The sequence below is a fragment of the Sus scrofa genome, chromosome 4, assembly GCF_054392235.1.
Source record: "Sus scrofa isolate SSC_HxYL_T2T_F1_AM1 chromosome 4, Sscrofa_HxYL_maternal_Yorkshire_Landrace_v2.0, whole genome shotgun sequence".
In the NCBI taxonomy this organism is placed as follows: domain Eukaryota; kingdom Metazoa; phylum Chordata; class Mammalia; order Artiodactyla; family Suidae; genus Sus; species Sus scrofa.
In genome coordinates this window covers 38,227,566-38,252,231 of record NC_139386.1, presented here as the reverse complement: position 1 = coordinate 38,252,231, position 24,666 = coordinate 38,227,566, and the positions used below count along the sequence as shown (strand labels likewise).

The 24,666-nt window shown below is 36.3% G+C and overlaps 1 protein-coding gene across 5 annotated transcripts in view; it reads right to left on the bottom strand.

The window, feature by feature from the left end:
* Positions 1 to 24,666, bottom strand: part of STK3 (serine/threonine kinase 3) — a 295,227-nt gene that overhangs the window by 77,343 nt on the left and 193,218 nt on the right. For all 5 annotated transcript variants that reach the window (XM_005655350.4, XM_085022011.1, XM_085022014.1 and 2 more), the window contains one exon: positions 4,888 to 5,080. In XM_005655350.4, coding sequence (XP_005655407.3) covers positions 4,888 to 5,080 — 193 coding nt within the window. The remainder of the gene's footprint in view (positions 1 to 4,887; positions 5,081 to 24,666) is intronic.

The window sequence follows — 24,666 nt, the reverse complement described above, 5'->3', positions numbered from 1 at the left end:
GAGTAGTTCCATAAGATAAGAGTCACTTCTGTGGTGTTGTGGCAATCATTTCTGGAGACCTCCCTACACAACTCTCTCCTCTAAATTTTTCATGGATTATGTTAATATCCACATCTTTGATTCACTCTTTCTATGCTTAAAATGCCCAGAATAGTTTCTTTCCTCCAAAAAACCCTGACTGGTACAAGCCCAAGGTGTATAACTGTTCAGAACAGAACCATCGGCTAGGTCATACTACATATGGTCTACAAGGATATCACCAAAGGCCTTGTCAAATCAGGTCCTCAAATCACAAAACACGACATGCAAACTTAGCACTTTCTCTGATTTACGGGTTTAGCAACACTGCTAAAAAAGGAAATTGAATTATTGTGATATGATCTGTTTCCAGTAATCTAGGCTGATGTAATGATTCAGGTCTCCATCCTAAAGTGCTCACAAATGTTCTAGACTCCTGCCTGGGAGGGCTGTCAAGCATAGCAGCCCACAGTAATGATGTGATTTTAAGGTCAATCTTGGGTTTGTATACTGTTCCACCACTTACTTGCTATGAAATCTTGGACAAGTCACTTCACATTCCCAAGTTTCGGTTTCCTTAGCAGCCCATGGTTGTGACAGTGTTACTTTACAGAGTCAATGAGGAGTCAATGAGATCATGTACGCAAAGTCCCAAGCACAACTTTTGGCTTGTACGACCCTCAACTGATGACAGCTATAACCTGAGAAATGTACCTTTTTTTCGCTTTTCTGAAGATAATCAATAAATAAACAAATAAAAATTAGCTCTTTCATGCTTTCCTGGCACTTGCCTCATCTTCTCAAAGAGACATCAAACTTCACAAACAGTGGAATATAGCTCTCTCACCTGCACGTTATCTCAGCAGATTATGAAGCATCCTCCTATCAGGAGACATCAAGCCAGCTGAGTGCTCCCTTACCATTTCCTCATCTTGCCATTCATGTCTCTTGCATTTTTTGTGCTACCTTGTTCATTTTGGAGATCATTATTCTCTATAGAGCCCATGGCTCTCTTACTGGGTATAAAGAGAGGTGGAGCAAGGTCTTGGAGGAGGCAGAGAAAGAGGCAGGCAACAGTCCTCCCTGGGAAGGAAAAGGTGGCTCGGCATCTCCAGTGTCAGCCCCAGGAAGGCCAGGCCTCCCTTACTGCTGGAGGGAAGCAGGGCTGGGTTCTCTGGTGCTACAGCTTCCCAAGCTGCTGGAAGGGCAAGGTGACATAACAGGCATATGGAGATTTGCTGAAGCTATGAAACACAGCCTCTAACCTGACTGGACAGTATGATTCCTCCTCAAAGAGAGAGAGAGAGTTTCCCCTCAGGGCAACTAGAGTTACCAGCTTTCTGGAAGGCCAGAAAGCTCAACCATAGAACATAGATCTAAACAAGGTAAAAGGCCCCAGCCTTCCCTCTGTTGAAATAATTGTTCTTCCAGAGTCATCCACAAAGACATAATCTCTACTACTTCATCAATTTGATAACAATGGATTCCTGACTTGGTATTAATCCATTCCTTCAGGATAAAAAGTCCTAAAAGTTGATTTCCTTAACGACAACCAATGTGCTTATTCCTACAGTCAACCACGCGTAATTCCAACTAGCAAAAACTAATGTGGACAAAATATATATAAGGAAATAAAAAACCAAGTGTAAACATTGGCTGATGTCAGATTATGAAAGCTGGGTTACCAAGCTGAAACCTGGACATCACATGGGTAACGGAGTCTCAGGAAGATGGGAATACGAAGTTTCATCCCATGATGATAAAAATAATGCCATCGCTGTGAAAACAGATTTAGAGAGTTCTCGGGGAAGTGCCCTCAGGGTCCATGCCCATTTTTTTTTAAAGACCAAATTTTCTTTTTCCATTTTTTTTTATTACTCAAATGAATTTATCACATCTGTAGTTGTATAATGATCATAACAATCTGATTTCACAGGATTTCCATCCCACAGCCCAGGCACATCCCCCCACCCCCCAAAGACCATCATTTTTCTCCATTTCTCTTCAAAAGATCTGCTAATAATTTTGCTTCCTAGAGTCAAATCACCACACTTTTCAGAGGTAAGAAAAACAGGTCTGTAATTTCTAGCTTCATGGATAAAGGTATAAAAAAGTATGTAAACATAATTTAAACTGACAAGAATTAAATAAGGCAACTCTTTCGAAACTCTAATGGAAAAGGTGATAAAAATCAGAATCTTCAGCACACAATATAACATTCTAGAGATTTTAGAAAATTAAAAGTAATATACTGCTATAATCTTTTTGGAACATACACATATATATGTGAGCATATACACACACACACATAAATATACACACATACATAATCTTATATACATATATAATATATATAATCTTTTGGAAGAACAAAAACACTAAAGATACATTAGCAAATGAGGCTTTCACTAATACGACATAACCTAAGAGCTCATACCAATTAAGTTTCAAAGAAGATTTAGATCATGAGAAAAGACAAAACTAAAACAAAGAAATTACACAGATTCCCAAAAAATAAGTTCTACCTCAATAACTTCTTTACAACTTTATACTGTTGTTACTACAGTATGACAAACTCTGGAAGTTACACTAATAGCATTTGATTCGATTTTTGGAAACATGGACAACTCACATTATGGAATGATGGCTAAGTTGTGGGAACTTAAAATACAAGGGGAGTTGGCTCATGGGATTGCTGAAGTATATAAAACATCTATATAAATCACTATCTGCTCAATTTAAAAATGAGCTTTCAATAAAGTCTCTATGAACAAAAAAATCATGCTTAAGACATAAAATGGGAGTTCCCGTCGTGGCGCAGTGGTTAACGAATCCAACTAGGAACCATGAGGTTGCGGGCTCGATCCCTGCCCTTGCTCAGTGGGTTAACGATCCGGCGTTGCCGTGAGCTGTGGTGTAGGTTGCAGACGCAGCTCGGATCCCGCGTTGCTGTGGCTCTGGCATAGGCCGGTGGCTACAGCTCCGATTGCACCCCTAGCCTGGGAACCTCCATATGCCGCGGGAGCAGCCCAAGAAATAGCAACAACAACAACAACAACAACAACAACAACAACAAAAAGACAAAAAAAAAAAAAAAAAAAAAGACAAAATGAATGATTTCTGTGACTGTCAAAGCTAAAAGTCATTACAGAAAATATGTGGATATTTTAAAGCATGGGGTCTGATAAATTATTACACATATCTCTTCCTTGAAATATAACAATCTAACATGAATTTTATTCCATAAGTCATCATTCTTTAAATACTGTTTATGCATTGATGTTCAACTATATGACTGTGTAGAAAACGTTGTTTCTATAGTTTTGTGGGAAGCTCAGCAGCTCTCTAAAGATAGTACAAAACAATGATCTTCTAACTGGTCTGTCAGAATCATGAAGATTGGCTCAAAGAATTTTATCAGCTATGGAAAAACGATGCTGGTTGGAAATGTAAACTATCTTATCTGTCTTTTAGATCTATAGGGCATATGATTTGTATCCTAACACTGGTTGGGTCTGGAGACTATAAGACCATCCAAGGTGTTGGGTAAGCCTGTGAGTTCTGCAGAAGCCCTATTCTACTCAGATGCCCTGCAAGGAACCCAAACCCTAGGCTGCTTTCCAGGGCAAAGGCTCAGGAGACCCATCAGTGTGGGAGATAAAAAAAAATATTCACATCCCTTTCTCCCTTCCCATCCAGGATTAACTATGCGGCAATCTGTTTTCATTTTGTGCTTCATGACCCTCCTCTTCAAAGCACAGAACCATAATGGGCTGTGTAACTAAGAAATGTGAAGAAAGCAATAGCAGTGAGCCAAATGACTTGAGGCTATGTTATGAGGTAAGACTTATCAAGCAGTCTTTCACAGGGGAGTAGCAAAAAGAAAGGGGGAGATAAAAAGAAAACCAAAATGACAGAGAGGAAATTCCTACCTATATCCATTTTATACTAGCAGCAAATCACTTGACTCTTAGAACTTTCTAGGCTCTACAATGCAAGAGGTCGTGTATTACTGCTTTTGTGCCATTTCGAAGAAGTGCTGTGCGGCGGAAAACAGCTTAGGACTTAGACTGTGACCTTAACCACACACGACTAGGGTGCTAGGGGAAGAGAAAGGTCAGCAGGTAACAAGGTAATGAATGGGCTTTTGCTTGTAACTGAGAAATCATTAGGTCCCACACTGTTAACTGCAGCCTTAAAGAGCCATATTTATACAAAAAGAAATGCTAGTCTGTGGAAGTACCTCTGTCTTCACTCTGTAAGGAGCGGAGATCAGAGAGAACAGAATGCCTTACTTGTCATTCCAGCCTGCAGCGCCCCTGCACTGTGCCTCACACATGACAAGAGGTAGTAAATACGCAGTGAACTCAATTTACAGCATGAATATCCCTGTCTCTTGATTCTTCTTTCTAGTGCTTCTTCTTTTCTCACTTGCGCCCCCATTTCTTCCCTTAGCTTGCTCCTCTTTGTCACTGCAGCTTAACTGCTAATTTGGACAACATGGAATAACATTACATTGTATTTATTGGAACAGAATTTTAGGTTCACTTTTTTTTTAATTGGAAAAGTAAATGCTAGGAACACTATCTTTTTATCTCAAAAACACTTTACAAATTAAATTGTGGGTTAGCATCCTTCAACAGCAAAAAGTTCCATAACCCCTTAGGTTATTAAAGATGCACTGCTTTCTGCTGTTTTAAAAGAATTTTTAAAAACTTACTTGTGTCAAATGTCTTTCATTGTTAAATAGAGCCAAGAAACAAAACTTTGCACAACTGGCTATAAAAAGTAACACAGAACTATCCTGATTCCTATAGAAGTATATTCCCAAAACAGAAAGTTAATATTCAATGGGAAAAAGCCACATACTTTTCATAGTTCCATCTTCCTCCTCCTCGTCCTCGCTGTTTATAACCATGGTCCCCAAGTCAGATTCTAACATTGTGCTGTTATGTTCAATCATGGTCTGGGCCCCTTCACTCATCGTGCTTGTGGCCCTCATTGTGCCCACACTTTCCGAGCTGGTCTTCACCATGGTGTGGGAATCCAGCTCATCTTCATCCTGCAAGCAAAACACTGCAATGAAGGAAGACTTTTCTAACACAGCTGGATATCTTACTTCTTAACAACAGTACAACCATAGTATACTTTTATTTTGCAGTTTTTTAAATTATTTTTTTAATACTTATTTCCCCAATACAATTTTTTTTTCTACTGTATAGCATGGTGACCCAGGACCATAGTATATGTTTAATAATGACTACTGTTAGTTATATTATCGTAAGAGCCAAAGTTATCCAAAATAACCTAAAGCTCAAGCAATAGAAATTGGCTGGTGAAACAGAAAGCTGCTAGCTGTTCTTAAAATAATGATTCAAATAGGTAGATGATCAACAAAGAATAAGGTAACAAAATAAACAAATAAAAGAGAGCACATGAAAGAGAGAAATGTTGGCACTATTATAACAGCATTAATAATGTTCGTAACTTTGTACAGGAGCTGTTAGCTTTTCAGAAATTGTGAAATATGTAACACAAAACTTACCATTTTAACCATGTTCTATGACACTAAGTACATCCTCAATGTTGTCCAATCACCAAGATGCATTTCCAGAAATTTTTCATCATCTCAGAGAATTCTATACTCATTAAAAGTAACTCCTTGTTCCTCCCTCCAATCTCTGGTAACCTCTATTCTACTTTCTGTCACTATGAATCCACCTATTCTACCTCCTCTAAGTAGAGTCATGCCTTTTGTGTCTGTCTTATTTCTTTGAGTACAATATTTTCAAGGTTCATTCATGTTGTACAGGATGTCAGAATCTCATGCCTTTTAAAGACAATAATTTTCCAATGTACATACGTGTGTATGTGCCACACACACATCCACCCCCACACACACCACCTTATGTTTACCCATTCCTTTGTTAATAGGCATTAAGGTGTTTATATCTTTTGGTTATTATAAATAACGCTCTCAACACTGGTATGTAAGTATCTACAAATAGATGGTCCGTGACTGCAATGGTTCCACTTTGAATTTTCCAGCTTTATAATGATACAAAAAAGATACACATTCAGTAGAAACTGTACTTCAAATTTTGAACTTTTCCCAGGCTAGCAATATGCGGTGATACTCTCATGATGCTGGGCAGCAGCAGTGAGCTGCAGCTCCCAGTCGGCCATGTGATCAGGGAAGTAAACAACCAATATGTTTACAACCATTCTGTGCTTTTTCACTACAGGAGTCAGCAGATCGTGTGAGATTCTACACTTTGTTACAAAATAGGCCTTGTGTTAAATGATTCTGCCTGACTGTCCGCTAATTTAAGGGTTCTGAGCACACTGAAGGCAGGCTAGACTAAGCTATGCTTTTTGGCAGGCTAGGTGTATTAAATGCATTTTTCTTTCATTGGTGTTATGAGGATTATTTAGAAGAGGTATTCAAAATGCCTGCAGCCTACTAGGGACAAGGTAGTTTCCAGCCTTCTTTAAAGTATACCTACTATGCCAATCTTTCTTGAATACTATTTGTATCATAATATTCTTCTATTGAAGAATCTGCAATAGCTCCCGGTTTCTGCCTACAATGAAAGCTAAACAAAACTGCCCAGATTTTAATGCCCTCTATGTTATGTTATGTGGCTGATCCTATTTTCGCATTGTTCACATATGGTCCAAGATAGTCAGGTTAACCTTGACTGAGTCTCCAGATGCTTGCTATAAACCCATATCACAATATGCTCATCATCATCAGTGTCTAACAGAGGCAATGTAAGAACAACTTTACAGTTGCTCGCTTTGAAGACAGAATGGGATGAGGCCATGAGCCAAGAAATGTGAGCAATTCCAAAGCTGGAAAAGGCAAGAAAAGAGATTCCCCTGTGGAGACTTCAGAAAGGAGCACACAAACCTGCTAATATCTTGAATTTAGCTCAGTAAGATCCATTTCAGACTTCAGACCTACAGAACTATAAAATAATAAATTTGTATTTTTTTCACACACACACAAAAGGGACTTCATCTTTGCTCATGTCTTTTTCTCTACCTAGGATGCTCTTTCCTCTCTAACTTAACTAAATCCTATTTAGTTCCAGATCGAGTATCTTTTTTTTTTTTCAGAGCTGCACTCATGGCATATAGAGATTCCCAGGCTATGGGTTGAATCGGAGCTACAGCTGCTGGCCTACACCAGAGCCACAGCAACATCAGATAAGAGCCATGTCTGTGACCTACACCACAGCTCATGGCAACGCCGGATCCTTAACCCACTGAGCGAGGCCAGTGATCAAACCTGCATCATCATGGTTCCTAGTCAGGCTCGTGAACCACTGAGCCACGAAGGGAACTCCTCAAGTATCTTTACCTTCATGGGCAATTCAGTCTTTATTAGTTATCTTCTTTTCCAAACTTCTAGAATTTATAACCTGCATCATACATTTTTGCATTTAAATTTATGATCTCATATTTAACTGTTTTATAAAATCTTTTTTAATGTAAGTACCTATGGCTAAGAATGCCTTTTAGTATTTCTGAACCTACTAAAGTGTTTCATTCAGTATTACACACACAGTAAGCATTTGTTATATTTTACTTTTTCACAGAATTATAAAATCATGAACCTGTAATAATTCAACCAAAACTCTCCTTGTTGGTAGATGCAAACTATTACATTTAGAATGCATGAGCAATGAGGTCCTACTGTACAGCACAGAGAACTATATTCAATCTCTTGGAATAGAACATGATGGAAGACAGTGTGTGTGTGTGTGTGTGTGTGTGTAAACGGGGTCACTATATGCTGTATAGCAGAAACTGGCACAACACTATAAATCAACTATACTTTAAAAAAATCAGTTTTTGAAGCAAAAAATAATAATAATTCAACCTCTCATTTTATACAGAAAGAACTTAAGCCTATAGAAAGTAAGAGACTTCTCCAAGGTCACATACCTACTTAAAAGTAGAGCTGCAACTAAGAAACTAGTTCCTTTATATTGCTTAATCCACTATTCCCCAAATACATGTACCTAACTTACATTTAAATTTTGGTCTACTTGGTTGCTTAAGTTAGAGGTGCAGGTTTACAATTTTAACAGCTTATGTCACCAGCTCCTATGCCCAAAGAGTCCCATCCAAAGACTTGGTCCATGCTGTTCAAAGCCACTATCTTGGACCATAAAAACAGTTTCCTAGCAGTTTTCACTGTTTCCACTCTTGCCCCCTTTACTCTCCCACGGATCGATCCTTTCAAAAGACAAATCATATCATGTTACTCTCCTGTTCAAAACCCTGCATTTGGCCTCCCATCATACAATAAAATCCAAAATGCGTATCATGGCCAAATGTGATGTGGCCCAGTAATACCTGCCAATCTCATCTCCTATCACATTCCTTCTCACTCATCAAGTTCCAGCCAGGCTGGCCTCCTTTGCTGTTTCTCGAGCATTCTGAGCATGTTCCTGTTTGGGTCTTTAAATTGGCTGATCTCTCAGTCTGGATTGATCTTCCCTAAGACAGCTTTATTTTTTGCTTAACTTAGGTCTCCACTTAGATGTTACCTCTATTATGAGGCTTTTTCTAACCAACCCCAAATCAAAGACCCATCGATCTTTTATTTTTCCGTATTCTTCAATAGCTTAGACCTGGCTTTTCTACCACTAGAATGTAAGTTTGATGAAGGCAAAGAAGCCTTCTTTTTCACTGATGAACCCCCAATGCTTAGAACACCTGGCATATAGTAGGTACTTGATAAAAATTTATCTAATAAATGAAGCAATTTATATTTTTACTTACTAATTCACTCAACAAGCATTTATTGTAAATTTATAATATGTCAAGGAGTGGAGCAGGCACTGGAGATACAAAGAGGAGTAAGAAATGGTTTTGTTCCACTTTTGCTGTTTTGAGGAGTCTGAGGTCTAAGAGAAACTGTCTGATATGTGAGCGATAAAGTACAAGGCAGTGTGTTAAGTGCTGTTAGAAAAGTGCTGGCAAACCACAGTGGAAGTACCAAGAGAAGAGCCTCTAACTCCACCTCTCTCAAATGAAGAAAGCCTCACAGAGGTCACTGCCCTTAACTTAGGTCTTAAAGGATGAGAAGACTGTAATGTTTAATAGATAAACAGAAAGTGGGGGGTGCTTTATATCACAACTTCTTTTTACAACAGAACTACTTCAACCTCCTTTTCTCAGCTCAGACACCCTGAGACCGAATTAGGTGCCATATTTCTGTATTGTTATAGCGCCTGGTACTTACTATGCCAATCACACACTTATTACTATCATTGTCTGGATACCCGACTTGTCCAAATCTCCCATTAGACTCTAAAATCTGTAAGGGCAGTAGGCAGATCTTGTTAAGAGCTATATCCCTGGTATCCAGTACAAAGCCTTGTTCTCATTAAATATTTAATTAAGGTTAAAGCCCTCATTATGAGGTAGTGCCAAAGCACAGAATGCTACTTAAGATTCTATTGTAGAACTTTATTTAAGCCAACTAATTATTTCAAACATAGAATGGCTATTGAGGAAACTCTGGGAGTGAAAATAATACTGTTAACTAGAATTACTCAGTCAATCATTTATTGAATCATGATAAAATAGTTATAATCAATGAGTTAGAACCACTATGCTAAGGACTTTGTTGGTCACTACTATTTAATCCTTTTATTAATCCTGCAAGATATTATCCTTATTGTGTAAATGATGAACCCGTGAACTTTGGGTTCAACAGTCTGTCCAAGGTCATACAACAAGGAAGTCGAGAAGCAAGGATTCTAACCAGATTGTTTGATTCTAAAGCTTAATATCTAACTTCCAATTGTATAAAACTTTTAAATTATTTACAGAATTTCTCAAGTCTAATTTTATATTACAGGTTAGCCAGAGCATCTTTCATTTTGCTAAATTAAGAGATTAAGAAACTAAGAGATTAGTTTACATATGAATATATATGAATATATGGAATATATGTAAACTAATTTGCACTTGGTCAAAAAGCTAATAAAAAAGTTGGGATTTACTCTTTTCAGTAGACCACACTGAGGGGGAGGAAAAAAGCTGATATTCTATCAGTTCTTCATAAAAATCTACTGCTAGCTTAGTATCTTACTTTATTGTGGTTAATTCCTAAAGCTCTAAATCTATTTTTGTATGTGTGAATTATTACTCTTATCCATGTAAGATTCAGTGCTGTGACCATTAAATTTAACAAGAAACATAACATCTGGTTTGTGTGAAATAATACTTTTAAATCTTCCCATATTCTATGCATTCTAGTTGAATCTATGCTAGAATAATGAAGCTTGCATCACTGGATTCACAAAACTGGCTTAGATAACTTAGAAAGTTATAAAAACACTGAAGTTTGGAAGAGATTGCTTTTCTGTATATTTTCACCCACACAGTCACTTTGCTAAAGGATGCTAAACCAATTTACAAATTGACAGTTAAAAAGAAAAACCACAAACCAGTAATGAAAAAAATAGTGAGTACTCAGTTCACAAATGAGAGTGTGGCATCCAAACACTAATTAATAAAGTACAGATGGAATGAAAAGTTGGTTTTAATGAAATTAGAAAACTCAAACACCAATAACTTGGTGATGATGTTGAAAACTTTTCAGTAACGCTTTTTTACTTTTAAAAGCCATTAACTCAAATTATTCGTGATATAATTTTGATTAAGATGTCATTTGATATTTTTAATACTTTCATAATGAGACATTTATCACATTTTCCCAAAGTTATACTTCATTTATCTATACTCTGTTATTCCTTATGAAAGAAAAGCAGGAGAAAAAACATGTTGATACTTTATAGAGAAAGGTCTGCAGAACAGATGCTTCCCACTGTAAAAGCGGCCAATTCCAGTAAGGAATACAATAGCATTTTCAATCAGTGGTCATCATGTGCCAGGAATGCAAAACAGAGTACTGATGATAATCCAGGTTATGAATCATAAAATCCACATGGAATACAAATATTTGAAAACATTATTAGGAAATCCTACTCCACTGCTAAGACAGATTTATGCTGTAACAGTCTGAGAAATAATCAGAGCCTCTGCACTAGGTATCTTTACATTTGCAATATCTACTACCTTAAAGGATTTTCTAAATATTCAGCTACAATTTGACTGACTTAAGGGACATTTACTCAAACATTTTAGAAAGCATTTGCATTTGTAACATTAATGACATAGCCTAAATAAGTAGGTGTCTTTCTAATTTGAAATAGTCTTATTATTTTCTCTTCTTGAGATGATATTTAAGACTTCTTTATTGCCCATACAATTATATAACAGTACATTATCAGTACAGAGCAGTGTCCTTAGTGCCACTGATTCAATGAGACATTCCTCTTGAATGTGTTCTGCTACAGCATGAAAATATTTATTTTTTTAGGGAAAAACAAATATGTAAGACATATAAGTGAACAAATTACACAAAAAATTGCAATACTACAGTGGTCTAGATAGCTGTAAAACCTTTTAGAGGTGTTAATTGGGGATGGCACTGACAGCAAAAAATAATATAACAAAGCATACTATAAATACGAAAGAGAGCTTTCAAGACAGTAAGGGCTGGGAACTAGAGTGAGAATAAGCTAAATCTGACCTTAGGGCTGCAGCAGGGGCATGTGATAATGAGGGTGGGATGGTGATAGGGTATCCATTTGAATGGAAAAAGGAAGACAAGAGTATTTGGGTTCTTTCCAAAGTAGAACTGAAACTCCAAAGTTGGGAATCTTGAGGGCCTACACCCTCAGTGAAAGGATAAACAAGAAAAAAAAATGTACTTACAGATAAAGTGGATGACATACAAACCTGTCTGCCTCATAAGGGCTCTAAGTAAAGATGGGGAATGGATGGTGGGAGAGTCTGCCTTTAGAAGGTACAGACGTGGGCTTGGGCTTTCTAACGTTACCCACATGGGGAACCCCATGCCAAGAAATTAACTGAATTTTGTCTCAGTATGGAAGCACCCTGGGTGCTTGATGAAAACAAATAAAAATCCACTTTAAAGGGACTCATAAGCAATCTTCAACCCAGAACTCACAACGTCATTCTCAGAGATAAAATTTAGCTAAACTTGAGCTTATATAAAGATAAACAATGAATAAACAAGCTGCTGAGATGCGTGAAGAAAAAACAACAGAAGTAAGGCTCACTTGCTCCTTAGAATTAAATTAGTTCCCTTAGAAAGTTGGACTGTTCAAAGATAAAAATTTCTAGAACAAGGGTTTGGAAATAGACAGTGACATTCTAGACTGGGAAAAATAAGCATAAGGGTAGAAATATTGTGGCTAGAAGGGAAGGCATATGAGTTTGACTCCATTAAGGGATGACTTGCAATTTACAGGGTGATTTAAACACTGGGAGCCAGTGAAAGCTGCTTGGCAGAGAAGTGATGGGAACCCTGGAAATTGAAGGTTAAACCGGAGGAAAAGAAAGGAGGAAGAGAGCCTGGAATCAGAAGATTATTGAAATCTAGATTTGAGGTAATTAGAACCTGCACTGAAAGGGTCCCACAGAAACATTTAAATGACAGGTCAAATCTAAAAGAAATCATGAAAGAAGAATGAACATATTCTAGAAACATTCTGGACATCAAATACAATGGATCAAAAATAATGACAATACTCTGGACCTAAAGACAACCTAACTGACTCCAAAGAGAAAATTGTAAAAGATTCTAGTTCGAATAGATGAAGACAGAAAACAAAACGGGTAATGCCAGCTACTTGTATGACTTAATGGAATTTGCCACTTTGGCACACGACAAAGGCATTAAAATCTAATGCTTAGTCTGCAGTGAAAGAGTCAAGTAAGAATTCAACAAGCCATGTTCAGTGCAACTTCAAGGAAACAGACTTGGGAAATAAAACTAGGGAAAACTGTGGCAGGAATCTTTTACTTCTCTCCTCATGCAGAATTAAATCAGGGCTTGGTGGTTGTGCTTACATGATAATCTGTGTCAATAAATAAATTTTAATCATTACTTGAGTTAGAAAAGGGAACTACTGTACATCTGCTTGCATGCCCACATCATGGAAGAGGCTTGGGTACCATTAAACTAAAAAATACTCTCTACTATAGCAAGGTGAAACTACTGATGTGACATTCATTATCTTTAGATTCCATTTCCAAAGACAGTAACAGATAGCACTTACCCATTGCCTCTGTTATCAGTACACCTGCACGGTCTACCATTTCTGTGTTACAAGTGAAAGAGCCCACAGTAGGATCAACTGGTTAACTCTGGTCCCATTTAGTACCATATTCAGCCCAACTGAGCTAAGAACTACTGAGAAAGCATCAGAATGTTTCCCTTCAAATAGCTGCCCTTAAGCACTGTTTCAATGTCAGACAGATTTTTAGAAAGGGATAAATTGATATTCACCAATTAAAAATTACTAAAACAGAATCTGGACATCTGTACAAAGAACGAACTTTCTTCCCATTGCTATAGGCAGGTGGTCCTTCTTTTTCACTGCAAAAGCAGCCTAAGACATAGCTGCTATCTTTTAATTTCACTTCTTTTCTTTTCTTTTCTTTTTTTTTTTTTTTTTTTTTTTTTTTTTGTATTTTTGCCTTTTCTAGGGCCACTCCCAGAGGATATGGAGGTTCCCAGGCTAGGGGTCCAATTGGAGCTGTAGCCGCCGGCCTACACCAGAGCCACAGCAATGCGGGATCCGAGCCGCGTCTGCGACCTACACCACAGCTCAGGGCAACGCCAGATCCTTAACCCACTGAGCAAGGACAGGGATCGAACCCACAACCTCATGGTTCCTAGTCAGATTCATTAACCACTGAGCCACGACGGGAACTCCAACAGCTGCTATCTTTGACATACCTGTCTTTAACAAACAGAAACGTCTGCCTTCATGGATCCTAGCTTTTTACATGTTCATGGGCATGTTTTAGTTACATCAAAGCTTTCAGGATCTCCAAAAGTCATAAAAGACTTGTTCATCAGTACAATAAGCCTAAATGGTGAGAAGGCGTGTGGGCAGGACTTCAGAGGCTCCAACATGCAAGACTGTACAAGTTCTTAGCATTATATTAAAAGCTTCCAAACAAAAGATTATCTTACATCCCCTGTGCACAATACTGATATACAATAGAGTAAATTAAAAAGTAAGAGAAACTTTAACCATGACTTCTCTTTTTTCTTTCACAGTCAAAAGCATGTCAAAAGACTGAAAAAATCTAAAGATTATAGATAGAATCAAATGTTTTAAAATAAAAACACCTTTAAAAACTTGTGTTGTTACAAGCAGTTTATAAAAAAATCCACAAGAGGGCACCAAAGACAAAAGGCTAGAACAAATTCCATTAATTTATGATTTACAGACTTAAAACAGGATCATAAACAGGTTATTTTATTTATTAACATACTATCAATACCTTTCAGAAATAGACTACTGGCCACTAATTCTTTTTTTAATGATATATTTAAAAATACCATAACCAGTGCCATATTTTTAAATAAGCAATATTTGTTTCTTAGGGGACATATCATTTACATTCAGTAATTTCCCCAATGACTTGCATATAATAGCAGAACTCAGTGAGCAGCTGGTGCTTCCACAAAATTGACAGAGACATACAATAGGAAATATCAAGTATTCATATCACTTTATCATTGCATTCTAAATTGCTTTCATATAAAAAGATTTATGATTGTGTATCTTATGTTCTTAAAACAAATATATCTAAGAGCTAATTTGTCTTTGAAAATAATTTATTTTCCTCACCCTTTTTTTTTCTCTTACTCCTTAACAGCAAATAGACACTTTTATACTTACCAAAAAGAAAATAAACCCACTTGTATAAACTCAGGAATATTATGAAATTATTTTAAGAAATTAGCTTCCTTCCAAAATACACAATTTAGAATTTAGAAGACTGCTTGAAGTATAATGAAATAAAAATACTAATTTTAATATCTTGTTTACATACATATATTTCTTCTGTCCTTTTAGTGCTCCACTCGCAGCATATGGAGGTTCCCAGGTAGGGGTCCAATCGGAACTGTAGCTGCTGGCTTACACCATAGTCACGGCAATGCAGGATCTGAGCCGAGTCTGCGACCTACATCATAGCTCATGGCAATGCCAGATCTTCACTCAGTGGAGTGAGGCCAGAGATCGAACCTGTGTCCTCATGGATGCTAGCCCAGATTTGTTTCTGCTGAGCCACGATGGGAACTCCAACATGCAGTTTATATTACCAAAATTCCTGATACAAAAGAAATTCTGGGACACAGGACTGTCAAGTCAGGGCAGTAAAAAAACAAGCACTTCCACTGCCTACCCTGACAACCCACACCAAATATTTATGACATGTTGACTTAAGCATTGCTTTGGAAATACTTCATGTACCAGTGTGCACCTTATTATTTGTAAATGCAGATATGTTCTGTGTTGATGATAACTTTGTGGCATGGCACTATTTTAAGTAATAAGGGTTAAAGTCAGGTAAAACCCATTATAAAGCAATTTTATGTATATATTTACTGATTAAATACTTATAAGTACTTACTGTGTGCCAGGCAGTATGCTAAGATAATGCCTTTGTCTTTAAGAAATATATAGGTTAGTAGAGAAATTAGAAAGTAGACAGATGAATACAATGAGATAAATATTCTCATAGAGCTAAACACAGGATGCCTTGGGAGTGAAGCCTTGGAGAACACCATGAAAGGTTCCCTCTTTCCAGAGGAATCAGTGGCTGAGACGACTCCTGGAAGATAAGGAGTTCAGCAGGCAAGTGGAGTAAGAAGCAGTCTAGGCAGAAGCAGCAACCTATTTTCCTCTTTAAACAAATTTTGAGCACTCTCTCTTTTGCCTAAGGTTTAACCACTGAATGCAGAAAGTCTGCTGACTGCCTAGCTGCCCGAGCTCTTCCTTGAGGTAAAAACCTACATATCCGACTGCCTGCTGCAGTTGACCTCAGTGACCTGCGACACTGCAAATTAAACAAGTTCTAAAGTGATCTCATCCTACTCAGAAAGTTGCCTTGGAAAGAGTACTGCTGGAGAATACTTCAGCCAGAGTATAAGAGGAGGAGAGAGACTATGACGAAGTGAGGAAACAAAGGCTCTGATGATCCTCCCAAGAAGTATGGTTATAAATAATCTGCTGTTGATTTTTTTCCATATTTTTTGTAGTGCTCAAAATATAAGTACATTTTTACACCAAGGAGAAAGGCCTGAGGAGAAAGCAATAATGTGACTGACTGAAAAGGCCTGCACAGACACAATTGTCTAGGAAATTTCAAAGAATCAACAAAAAAAATCCTGGAACTGATAAGTGAGTATAGCAGTCACAGGATATAAGGACAATGTAAATATTCATTTGTTTTTTAACAATAAATAACTGGAATTTGGAATTTAAAAAAATCTTTAAGGCACCAAAAAAAGAAAAGAAAAAGAAATACTTAAGTCAAACAAAGTATGTTTAGAATCTGTGTGCACTGATTGAATAAAAGCAAAGATCTAACTAAACTCAGAGACGATCTACGTTCATGGATTAAAGGACTCAAAATATGGCTAAGATATCATTTCTTCTCAACTTAATGTATAGATTCAATTCAACCTCAATAAAAATTCTAGCAAGCTAAAGTGTAACTGTCAACAAAATGATTCTAAAGATTATATGAAAAGGCAAAAAAGGCTGAGAAAAGCCAACATAATAATGAATAGGAAAAATAAGGTTTGAAGATTCACAGTATCCAATTTTAAAACGTCTTTAAAACTATAGTAATCAAGGCAGATTACAAAAGAATAGACACATATATCAGTGATATATCGATGGAACAGAATAGAGAACCTAGCAACAAACTCACAAATATAGTCAACTGATCTTTGAAAAAGGCACAAAAGCAACTCAATAGAAAAAGGAAAATCTTTTAAGCAAAAGATCCTAGAAGAACTGGATGTCATATAGGAAAAAACAAAAGAACCTAGACAGAACTCACGGCGTTCACAAAAATTAACTCAAAATAGGTCGTAGACCTTAATATAACATGCAAAACCAAAAAACTTTTGGAAGAAATCATAGGAGAAAAATCTGTTACTTTGATTTGGTGGTGAGTAAATAATAAATAATAAAACCCCAAAAGCAAGATCCATGGGGAAAAAAATAGGTTATATTAAAACAAAAGTTTTACTTTGAAAGACACCATTAAGAAAATGGAGAGACAAGTCACAGACTGAGAAAACATTCCCAAACCACATATTTTATTTTAAAAGACTTGTGTCCAAAATACACTAACAAAAATCTTAAAAATCAACAATAAGAAAACAAACAAAACAATTCAAAAATGGGGGAAAATATTCACCAGACACCTTGTTAATGAAGATACAGAATGGGCAAATAAAAATATAAAAATATGCCCAACATCTTTGTCATTAGGAATTACAAGTTAAATCAATAATGAGATACCACTAAAAACTTGTTAGAATGTCTAAAATGGAAAAATAAAAAGATCTGACAATACTAAGTGCCAGTGAACATGCTTAGTAACAGAAACTCATTCATTGCTGGTGGAAATGCAAAATAGTGTAATACTGGAAGAGAGTTTGGCAGTTTCTTACAAAGCTAAACATAAGATCTACCATTTACAGTCCTAGGTATTTATGCAACTGATTTGAAAATTTACATCCATACAAAAGTTGGCATGAAAATGTTTACAGTCACTTTAGCCATAATTGCTAAAAACCAGAAGTGACCAAGATGTCCTTCGGTAGGTGAATGAATAAACAAACCGTGGCACATTCATGCAAAGGACTACTATTTAGTGAAAAAATGAGGTATTAAGCCATGAAAAGACATGAATGAAATAGGAATGAATCTTAAATGCATATTGTTAAGTGAAAGAAGCCAGTCTGAAAAGGCTAACATGCTTTTCTGATTCCAATTACTTGGCATGGAAAAGGCAGAACAATAGATGGTGAACAGATAAGCAACTGCAGAGGGTTCAGGGGTAGAGGGAGAGTTCGACTGGTGTAGCATGGGGATTTGGGGGGGTTAAAATATTCTGCAGAATAATGCAATGGTAAATATGTGACACCAAGCATTTGTCCAAACTCATAAAAGTTTACACCATAAAGAGCGAACCCTGGGAGTTCCCTTGTGGCACAACATGTTATAGATCCAGCATTGTCACTGCAGCGGCTTGAGTGGCTGTTGTGGCAGGGGTTTGATTCCTGGCTCAGGAGTTTCCACATGCCATGGGTGCAGCCAAAAAAAGAGAGAGAGAGTGAATGTTAAAAATCATTTAGGTCACCAGGAGATCCCAGGATGGAATGCAGAATGTGACCCCCACAAAAACATCTAACTGTATTACAAATGTATGAAAGAACTTCACTGAGGGAGGTGGGGAGAAAAGGTGCTAACCTAAGTGAGTAGAGTCTACAAGACTTAAAAAGCACCGTGTTTTAGTTGATAAAGTGGTTTCCTGAAACCATTATATGTGTATAGAGGAATTGAAACATTCAGCAAATGGGTGGTGGATGGAGGGAGTCAGGTTTCTCACTGTTGCAGTGGGATGTTATAAATAAGCAATGGGAATCAGACAGAATGACCCATGTGGTAACGGATTAGAGTCAGAGATCAGTATGAACTCATGTTTAGCTTCATATAGATACAGATGGATACACACACGCATACACACACTTACACATATAGGTATATATACTATATACTACTGACACACGTTAGTGCATACACATACACCTCCTTGCTTTGTCTGCTAAGAGAGGACTATAAAGTGACAATACCTCACAGTAGCAACAAGTACACCTACAGTCATTTCTTGGTTTCTAATACCATTCTCCAATAAAAGGAACTAGTTTCCTAGGAGTTTATCTGTCCCCAGTTCCTGCCATAGAGCTTCTAAAACCGTTATAATTTCCTGAGTGATAGGTGTGGGAGGAGCATGTTTTGTTATTCACAATAAGCTCCTTTCATCCATATTCTGGTTTATGCTAATAAGGTGATTCTTGGAGAATGAGGGGCTGGTTGCCAGAGGAACCAACCATGTGATTAGGGGGCTGGGACTTTTAGGCCTGCACCCAGGACTTCCAGGAAGGAGAAATAAGTTAGGAACTGATTTAATCACCAACCAATAATAATTTAATCAATCATATCTATGTGATGGAAACTCCATAAAACTCTAAAATAAGACCTCCAAGGTTGGTAAATACATGAAGATGCTAGGAGAGTGGCACACCTGGAGAGGGCATGGAAGTTCATCTCTTCCATTCGGCTGTTCCCAAGTTGCATCCAATATTGGAAATAGTAAGCAAAGTGTTTTCCTGAGTTCTGCAAGCTGTTCTAGAAAATTAGTGAACCCAAGGAGGAGATCATGGAACCCCTGATTTACAGCCAGTTGGTCAGATAGGCATCTGAAGCAGGGGAGGGATTAGGCAGTTATTTATGAGACTGAGTCCTTAACCTGTAGGGTCCGTGCTAATAACTCCAGGTAGTTATGTCAGAATGAATTAAATTGTCAGACACCCATTTGGAATTATTTGGTGTGGAAAAACCCAAACATTTGATGTCAGAAGTGTTATAAGCAGAGAAAATGGGTTTCTCCTTTAATACTCTTGATATTAATGTGATGAGATAAGCCTTCACTTCCGTGGTCCTTCTCTCCAAAATCAATGACCTCAGTGTCATCATAAGAAAAAATATCAAACAAATCCCAATTGAGGGACACTATACAAAATACCTAACCAGCATTACTCAAAGTTCTCAAGGTCACCAATAGCAAAGGACAATTTGAGAAACTGTGACATCAAGAGGAGGTTAAAGAGATATGATGACTAAATGTAACGTGGTGTTCTGGATGGGTTCTGAAACTGAAAAAGGAACTAGGTAAAAACTAAGTAAATCTGGATAGAGTATAGACTTTAGTTAAAAATTTTATCAATATTGACTCATTAATTGTGACAAATGTACCATAATAACCCAAGATGCTAACAGTAAGGGAAACTGGATGTGGAGTATATAGAAACTCTGTACTATTTTACAATTCTTCCATAAATCTAAAAGCATTGAAAATTAAAAGCTACTTTAGAAAAAGAAAATGGAGGAAATTCTTCACTTTTTTATTTGAATAAATATTCACTAAATAAATATTCATTACAAAGGCCAACACTAGAATCTACAGGTCAATGGTTCTCATCCACATTTGAATCAGTTAAGGAGCTTTTAAAAATTCTGATTCCTGGGCTTCAGCATCTATCAATTAAATCAGAAATTTCCCAGAGTAAAAACCAAGCATTACTGTTTTTATTCCCCCCTCAAAAGTAGACAGGTTGTTCAAATGCATGAAGAGAGAGATCAAGTGTTCTAGCCATTTGCTGAATAGTCTACACATTATATTAAACATTACAAGTCTCAAGGAATCATTTTTCCAGTAGAGATAACTAAAATATACATACTTTAAGTGATTCATATATATAATTTTTTGTATTGACAAGAACAGGACCCTGCATTCCACTATTTCACCAGAAAACCTTTTGGAATCCAGAATATGATATTTAGAAAATATTTAGCAAATTTTAGCATTTATATGCTTTAAAAAAAAAAAAAGCCCTAAAGCACCACATCCTGTTTTTAAAAAGGCATCCTTTATTGGATAAGATTTTTCTTATCCAATATGGCAAAAACAATTCACATAACTTTGCTTTATACCCTACTGTGAATGCCCCTTGGTAAAAACAAAATGTTGTATTTGTAGAAAGTTATACTGGATAGAAACAGCAAATCTGTTAACAGATACTCTCTAAAAAGTAGACAAAAAATTTGTAATCAACTCACACTAAAGATTTGGGAATATCTTCCAATGACATCCAGAAAACAAATTCTTATTATGTAAAACAGTTGACCCATCTCAGCACTAAATTTATATCACATGCTCAGAAATGCCAAAAAAAAAGATCTTTTTCATTTTAGTAACACTTAAGCTAGCAAAAACTCCTTGCTATTGGGATTAACCTGTTGCAGAAATCTCTGTTTGCAATTTGCTTAATTTTAAAAATCTGTGCCATTACCTTAGCACCGATCAAAACATGTCAATTTGTCAAGATATATTCTCATCAGACAAGCTTTTTCTGTAATAGGTATAAAAATCAAATTCATAAGGCACTATTTCCAATCATGTCCCATACCTTTCTTGAATAAAAAATATTTAAAGAGGTTTATTTATAATAGTTACCTAGGGCACAGGTAAATAGCACTAAATTTTTTTCAACAATGTATCTTTGAATGGTTATCTCACATAGTGTTTCCTTTTCAAAAGTCACATTGAGAGTTGATAGATGTCAATTTAATTTTAGGTAATAACTTTTTCTCTATAGTAAGCTGAACTACATAGAAGTAAATTAAGTTTGGAAAAATTACAAGTTGATATCGGTATAACCCATAAATTCTCTGAAAGTTGCACCCACTCAAAATGAAAAATGATAGAAGCAGGATCTACAATGGGTTAAAGGATTAATACTGAATATCAAATATAAATATCTCATAATGCAGTAAGTAAATCAATAAGGTGAATCTCACAGCTTTAGAATTTTGAACTCAGAGAATTTGATCTGTATTATTTCAACATTTAACATTATGAAATTTTTCAATGGTCCAGTGCCAAGCTGGCTCTCTGTCATACTGCAGCCCAGTCACTGGAAAAGGACCAATCCAGGGTCGAGACTAAAGACAGCTAACATAAAGGCCATCAAAGCTAACATACAGGCCTCGGTACTCCTACACTAAAAATAAATGTACAAATAAAACTTGGCAATGCAGATCTCCCATGATGCTGAAAACATCATTCATCTTTGAAATAATCAAATATGAGAGAAAAGGAATGGAGGGAAAAGAAAAATCTCAAATGAAAACAACTAATATATCAAAATATCCATCCAAAAATTTCTGCCACATCCTAAAAGGTAGCCAGTACCATAAACAGCAGGTATTGGCCAAATGAATCCACTGAACTGGAGCAAATTCCAAGAAAGAACCAGCCAAGTTTCATGGGCCAAAGGTAACTAAGATGAGCTACAAATGAATACAAGGAGAGGCTACAGAGCAACAATCTTAACCACACAGATAACAGATGTTAAGGCAAGCACAAAATCAATCAAATAATGGCTCATTACTCTAAAATTTTCCTCATATGGTTGGAGGGCCCAAGATTATACTTTTGTTCTACCATTTAAAGAAAATTATTTTACAAAAGACAACAGTGATACAGAAAAAGAGAAATACTCATTTTACTTTTTTTAAAAAACTGAAATATAGTTGATTTGCAATATTGTGTTAGTTTCAGGTATACATTTAATTCTATTTTCATCAACTACTACATTGGTATAACTTGCCTTAAACTGCCTCAATTTTCTTGTAATGTTATTATCTTTTAGAAGTTTCTACTTCCCTTTCTACATCATTTTGATTTACGAATTGTCCAGAAAAAAACTGGAATTGTACAAAAAATTTTCTTTGAATTGTGATAATTTATGAATATTTAAGCAGTTTTTTAATCATTATAACATATGAGGTGTTACACATTTGTTTATAAAGATATATTAAATATCGTCACATTAAAAACTCACTTTAAAATTATGACATCAGAACACACAGAAATGACAAATGGCAGTAGTTTTCATTAAAATGATGGATCGAGCACATATATGGGTTTATGCTTATTCCACTCAAACCTCAAAAAATACAGTTTTTACTGTATAAGATTGCAATAAAGGTAGAGAAAAAGATAAATTCATAAAGACAAAGAGCATGAGGGGGAGACAAACAGGAAATGTCAAAAAAAACTAGAAGCTAGAAAGCAGATAAATATGTAAGTAGTAGCTAACACAGCAGACCAAAGTAATTCAAAACTTAAGCTGTAAGGAGAGAACTCACAAGAGGCAAGCAAATTCAGGCCCAAGAGCAGTGGGTCCTTACATCTTTTACAGTAAGGTTCACAAGTCACCTAGCTCTACTCTTACACAAAGTTTCCAGGAGGCAATTTTAGTGTTTCTCTCAAATACGGTCATTAGACCATTGAGGAAAACCCATAAAGTTAAAAGGTAGAGATCAAAACAAACACAAAGGAAACAGAGACAAGGAAGAGAGAAAAAGAAAACTCAAAGTGATAATGATAACAACAGTGAGGAAGAGAAAGATTCTTGGATATTAAATACTTGCTATGAAAAAAAAAAAGAAGAGTTAGAAGATAAACATGGAGAAGAAAGAACAAAAAGAAAAAAAGAGAAAAAAACATGAAAAGGTCAGAGATAAATCTAAGAGGTTTAACAAGCAAATAAAAGGAAAGTGAGAGAGAAAGGGAGATGAGGGATAAGGGAGGAAGAAAGAAGGAGGGAAGGACAGAGAGGGGAGGCAGAAAGAGGAGGAGAGAGAAAAGAGAGGAAATTATTAAGAAATAGCAAATATGGAGTTCCCATCATGGCTCAGCAGTTTAACAAATCTGACTAGCATCCATGAGGATGCAGGTTTGATCCCTGGCCTTGCTCCATGGGTTAAGGATCAGGCATTGCTGTGGCTGTGGTGCAGGCCAGCAGCTGCAGCTCTGATTTGACTCCTAGCCTGGGAATCTCCATATGCCACAGGTGTGGCCCTAAAAAAAAAAAAAAAAAAGCAAAGACATAATAGCAAATATAAAATTACACAAAACTGAAGGCCACTTTCAGATTGAAAGGGCCAAAAATCACTCACTCTACACAATTAATATAAAAAGATCTACACCAAGGTACATTCCATGAAAGTTTTATTATAGCAAGGAGAAAGTGAAGTTCTATAAAACTCTATAAAACATTCAAAGGATTAGGTATGTAAATGTCACCTGTATTCTCATCACCCTTACTATTGAGTTAAGAAATAGAGCAAGACCTTCAAAATTTCCAGGCAACATTATTTTCAATCCAGAATTTTATACCCAGAATTTAATAATCAATGAACAATAAAGACAGAATAAAGACAGAGTCAGATATACATATCTGGAAAAAAACCAGCTATTGTCTAGAATATACCAGGAGATATGCAAGTAAAACAAGAGAGACAAGATTTAGGAAACAGGGGATCCATTACAGAACAGAGAAAGAGGAAATTTCCAGGATGATGTTGAAGGGGGTGCTCTGCAGAGGACAGCTGCTCTAGACTCTAGAATTTAATAGTTCAGATTAGAGGAAGACAGAGGGCTAGAGAAAGAATGAGTCAAGAAAAAAGTATGACACTAATAAAGCATTTGTGTTTGAACTCACACAGAGGTCTTTATAGCTTCTGCATAGAGTATGGGAATGCAGCATTTGAGAACAAATTGGTGACAGGTACACAGAATAATTAACAGCAACAAACAACAGTAAATAACAAAAGCTGTGACAATTACTCGTTCCAGAAATCACAAAAATAAAAATATGTAATAATACTATATTATGATGTTTACATAGTCATAACTATCTAAACACCGGACAGGAATTTTTTTTTTTTAGAATTAAGCCTTAATTACACGGGAAAAGTGAGAAATAAGTAATTCATTCTTTTAAAGAATTTCAGTTTACAACAATAATTTTATCTCAAATACAAACATTTCTTTCTAAATCTAATTTACTTTTCAAGAAGT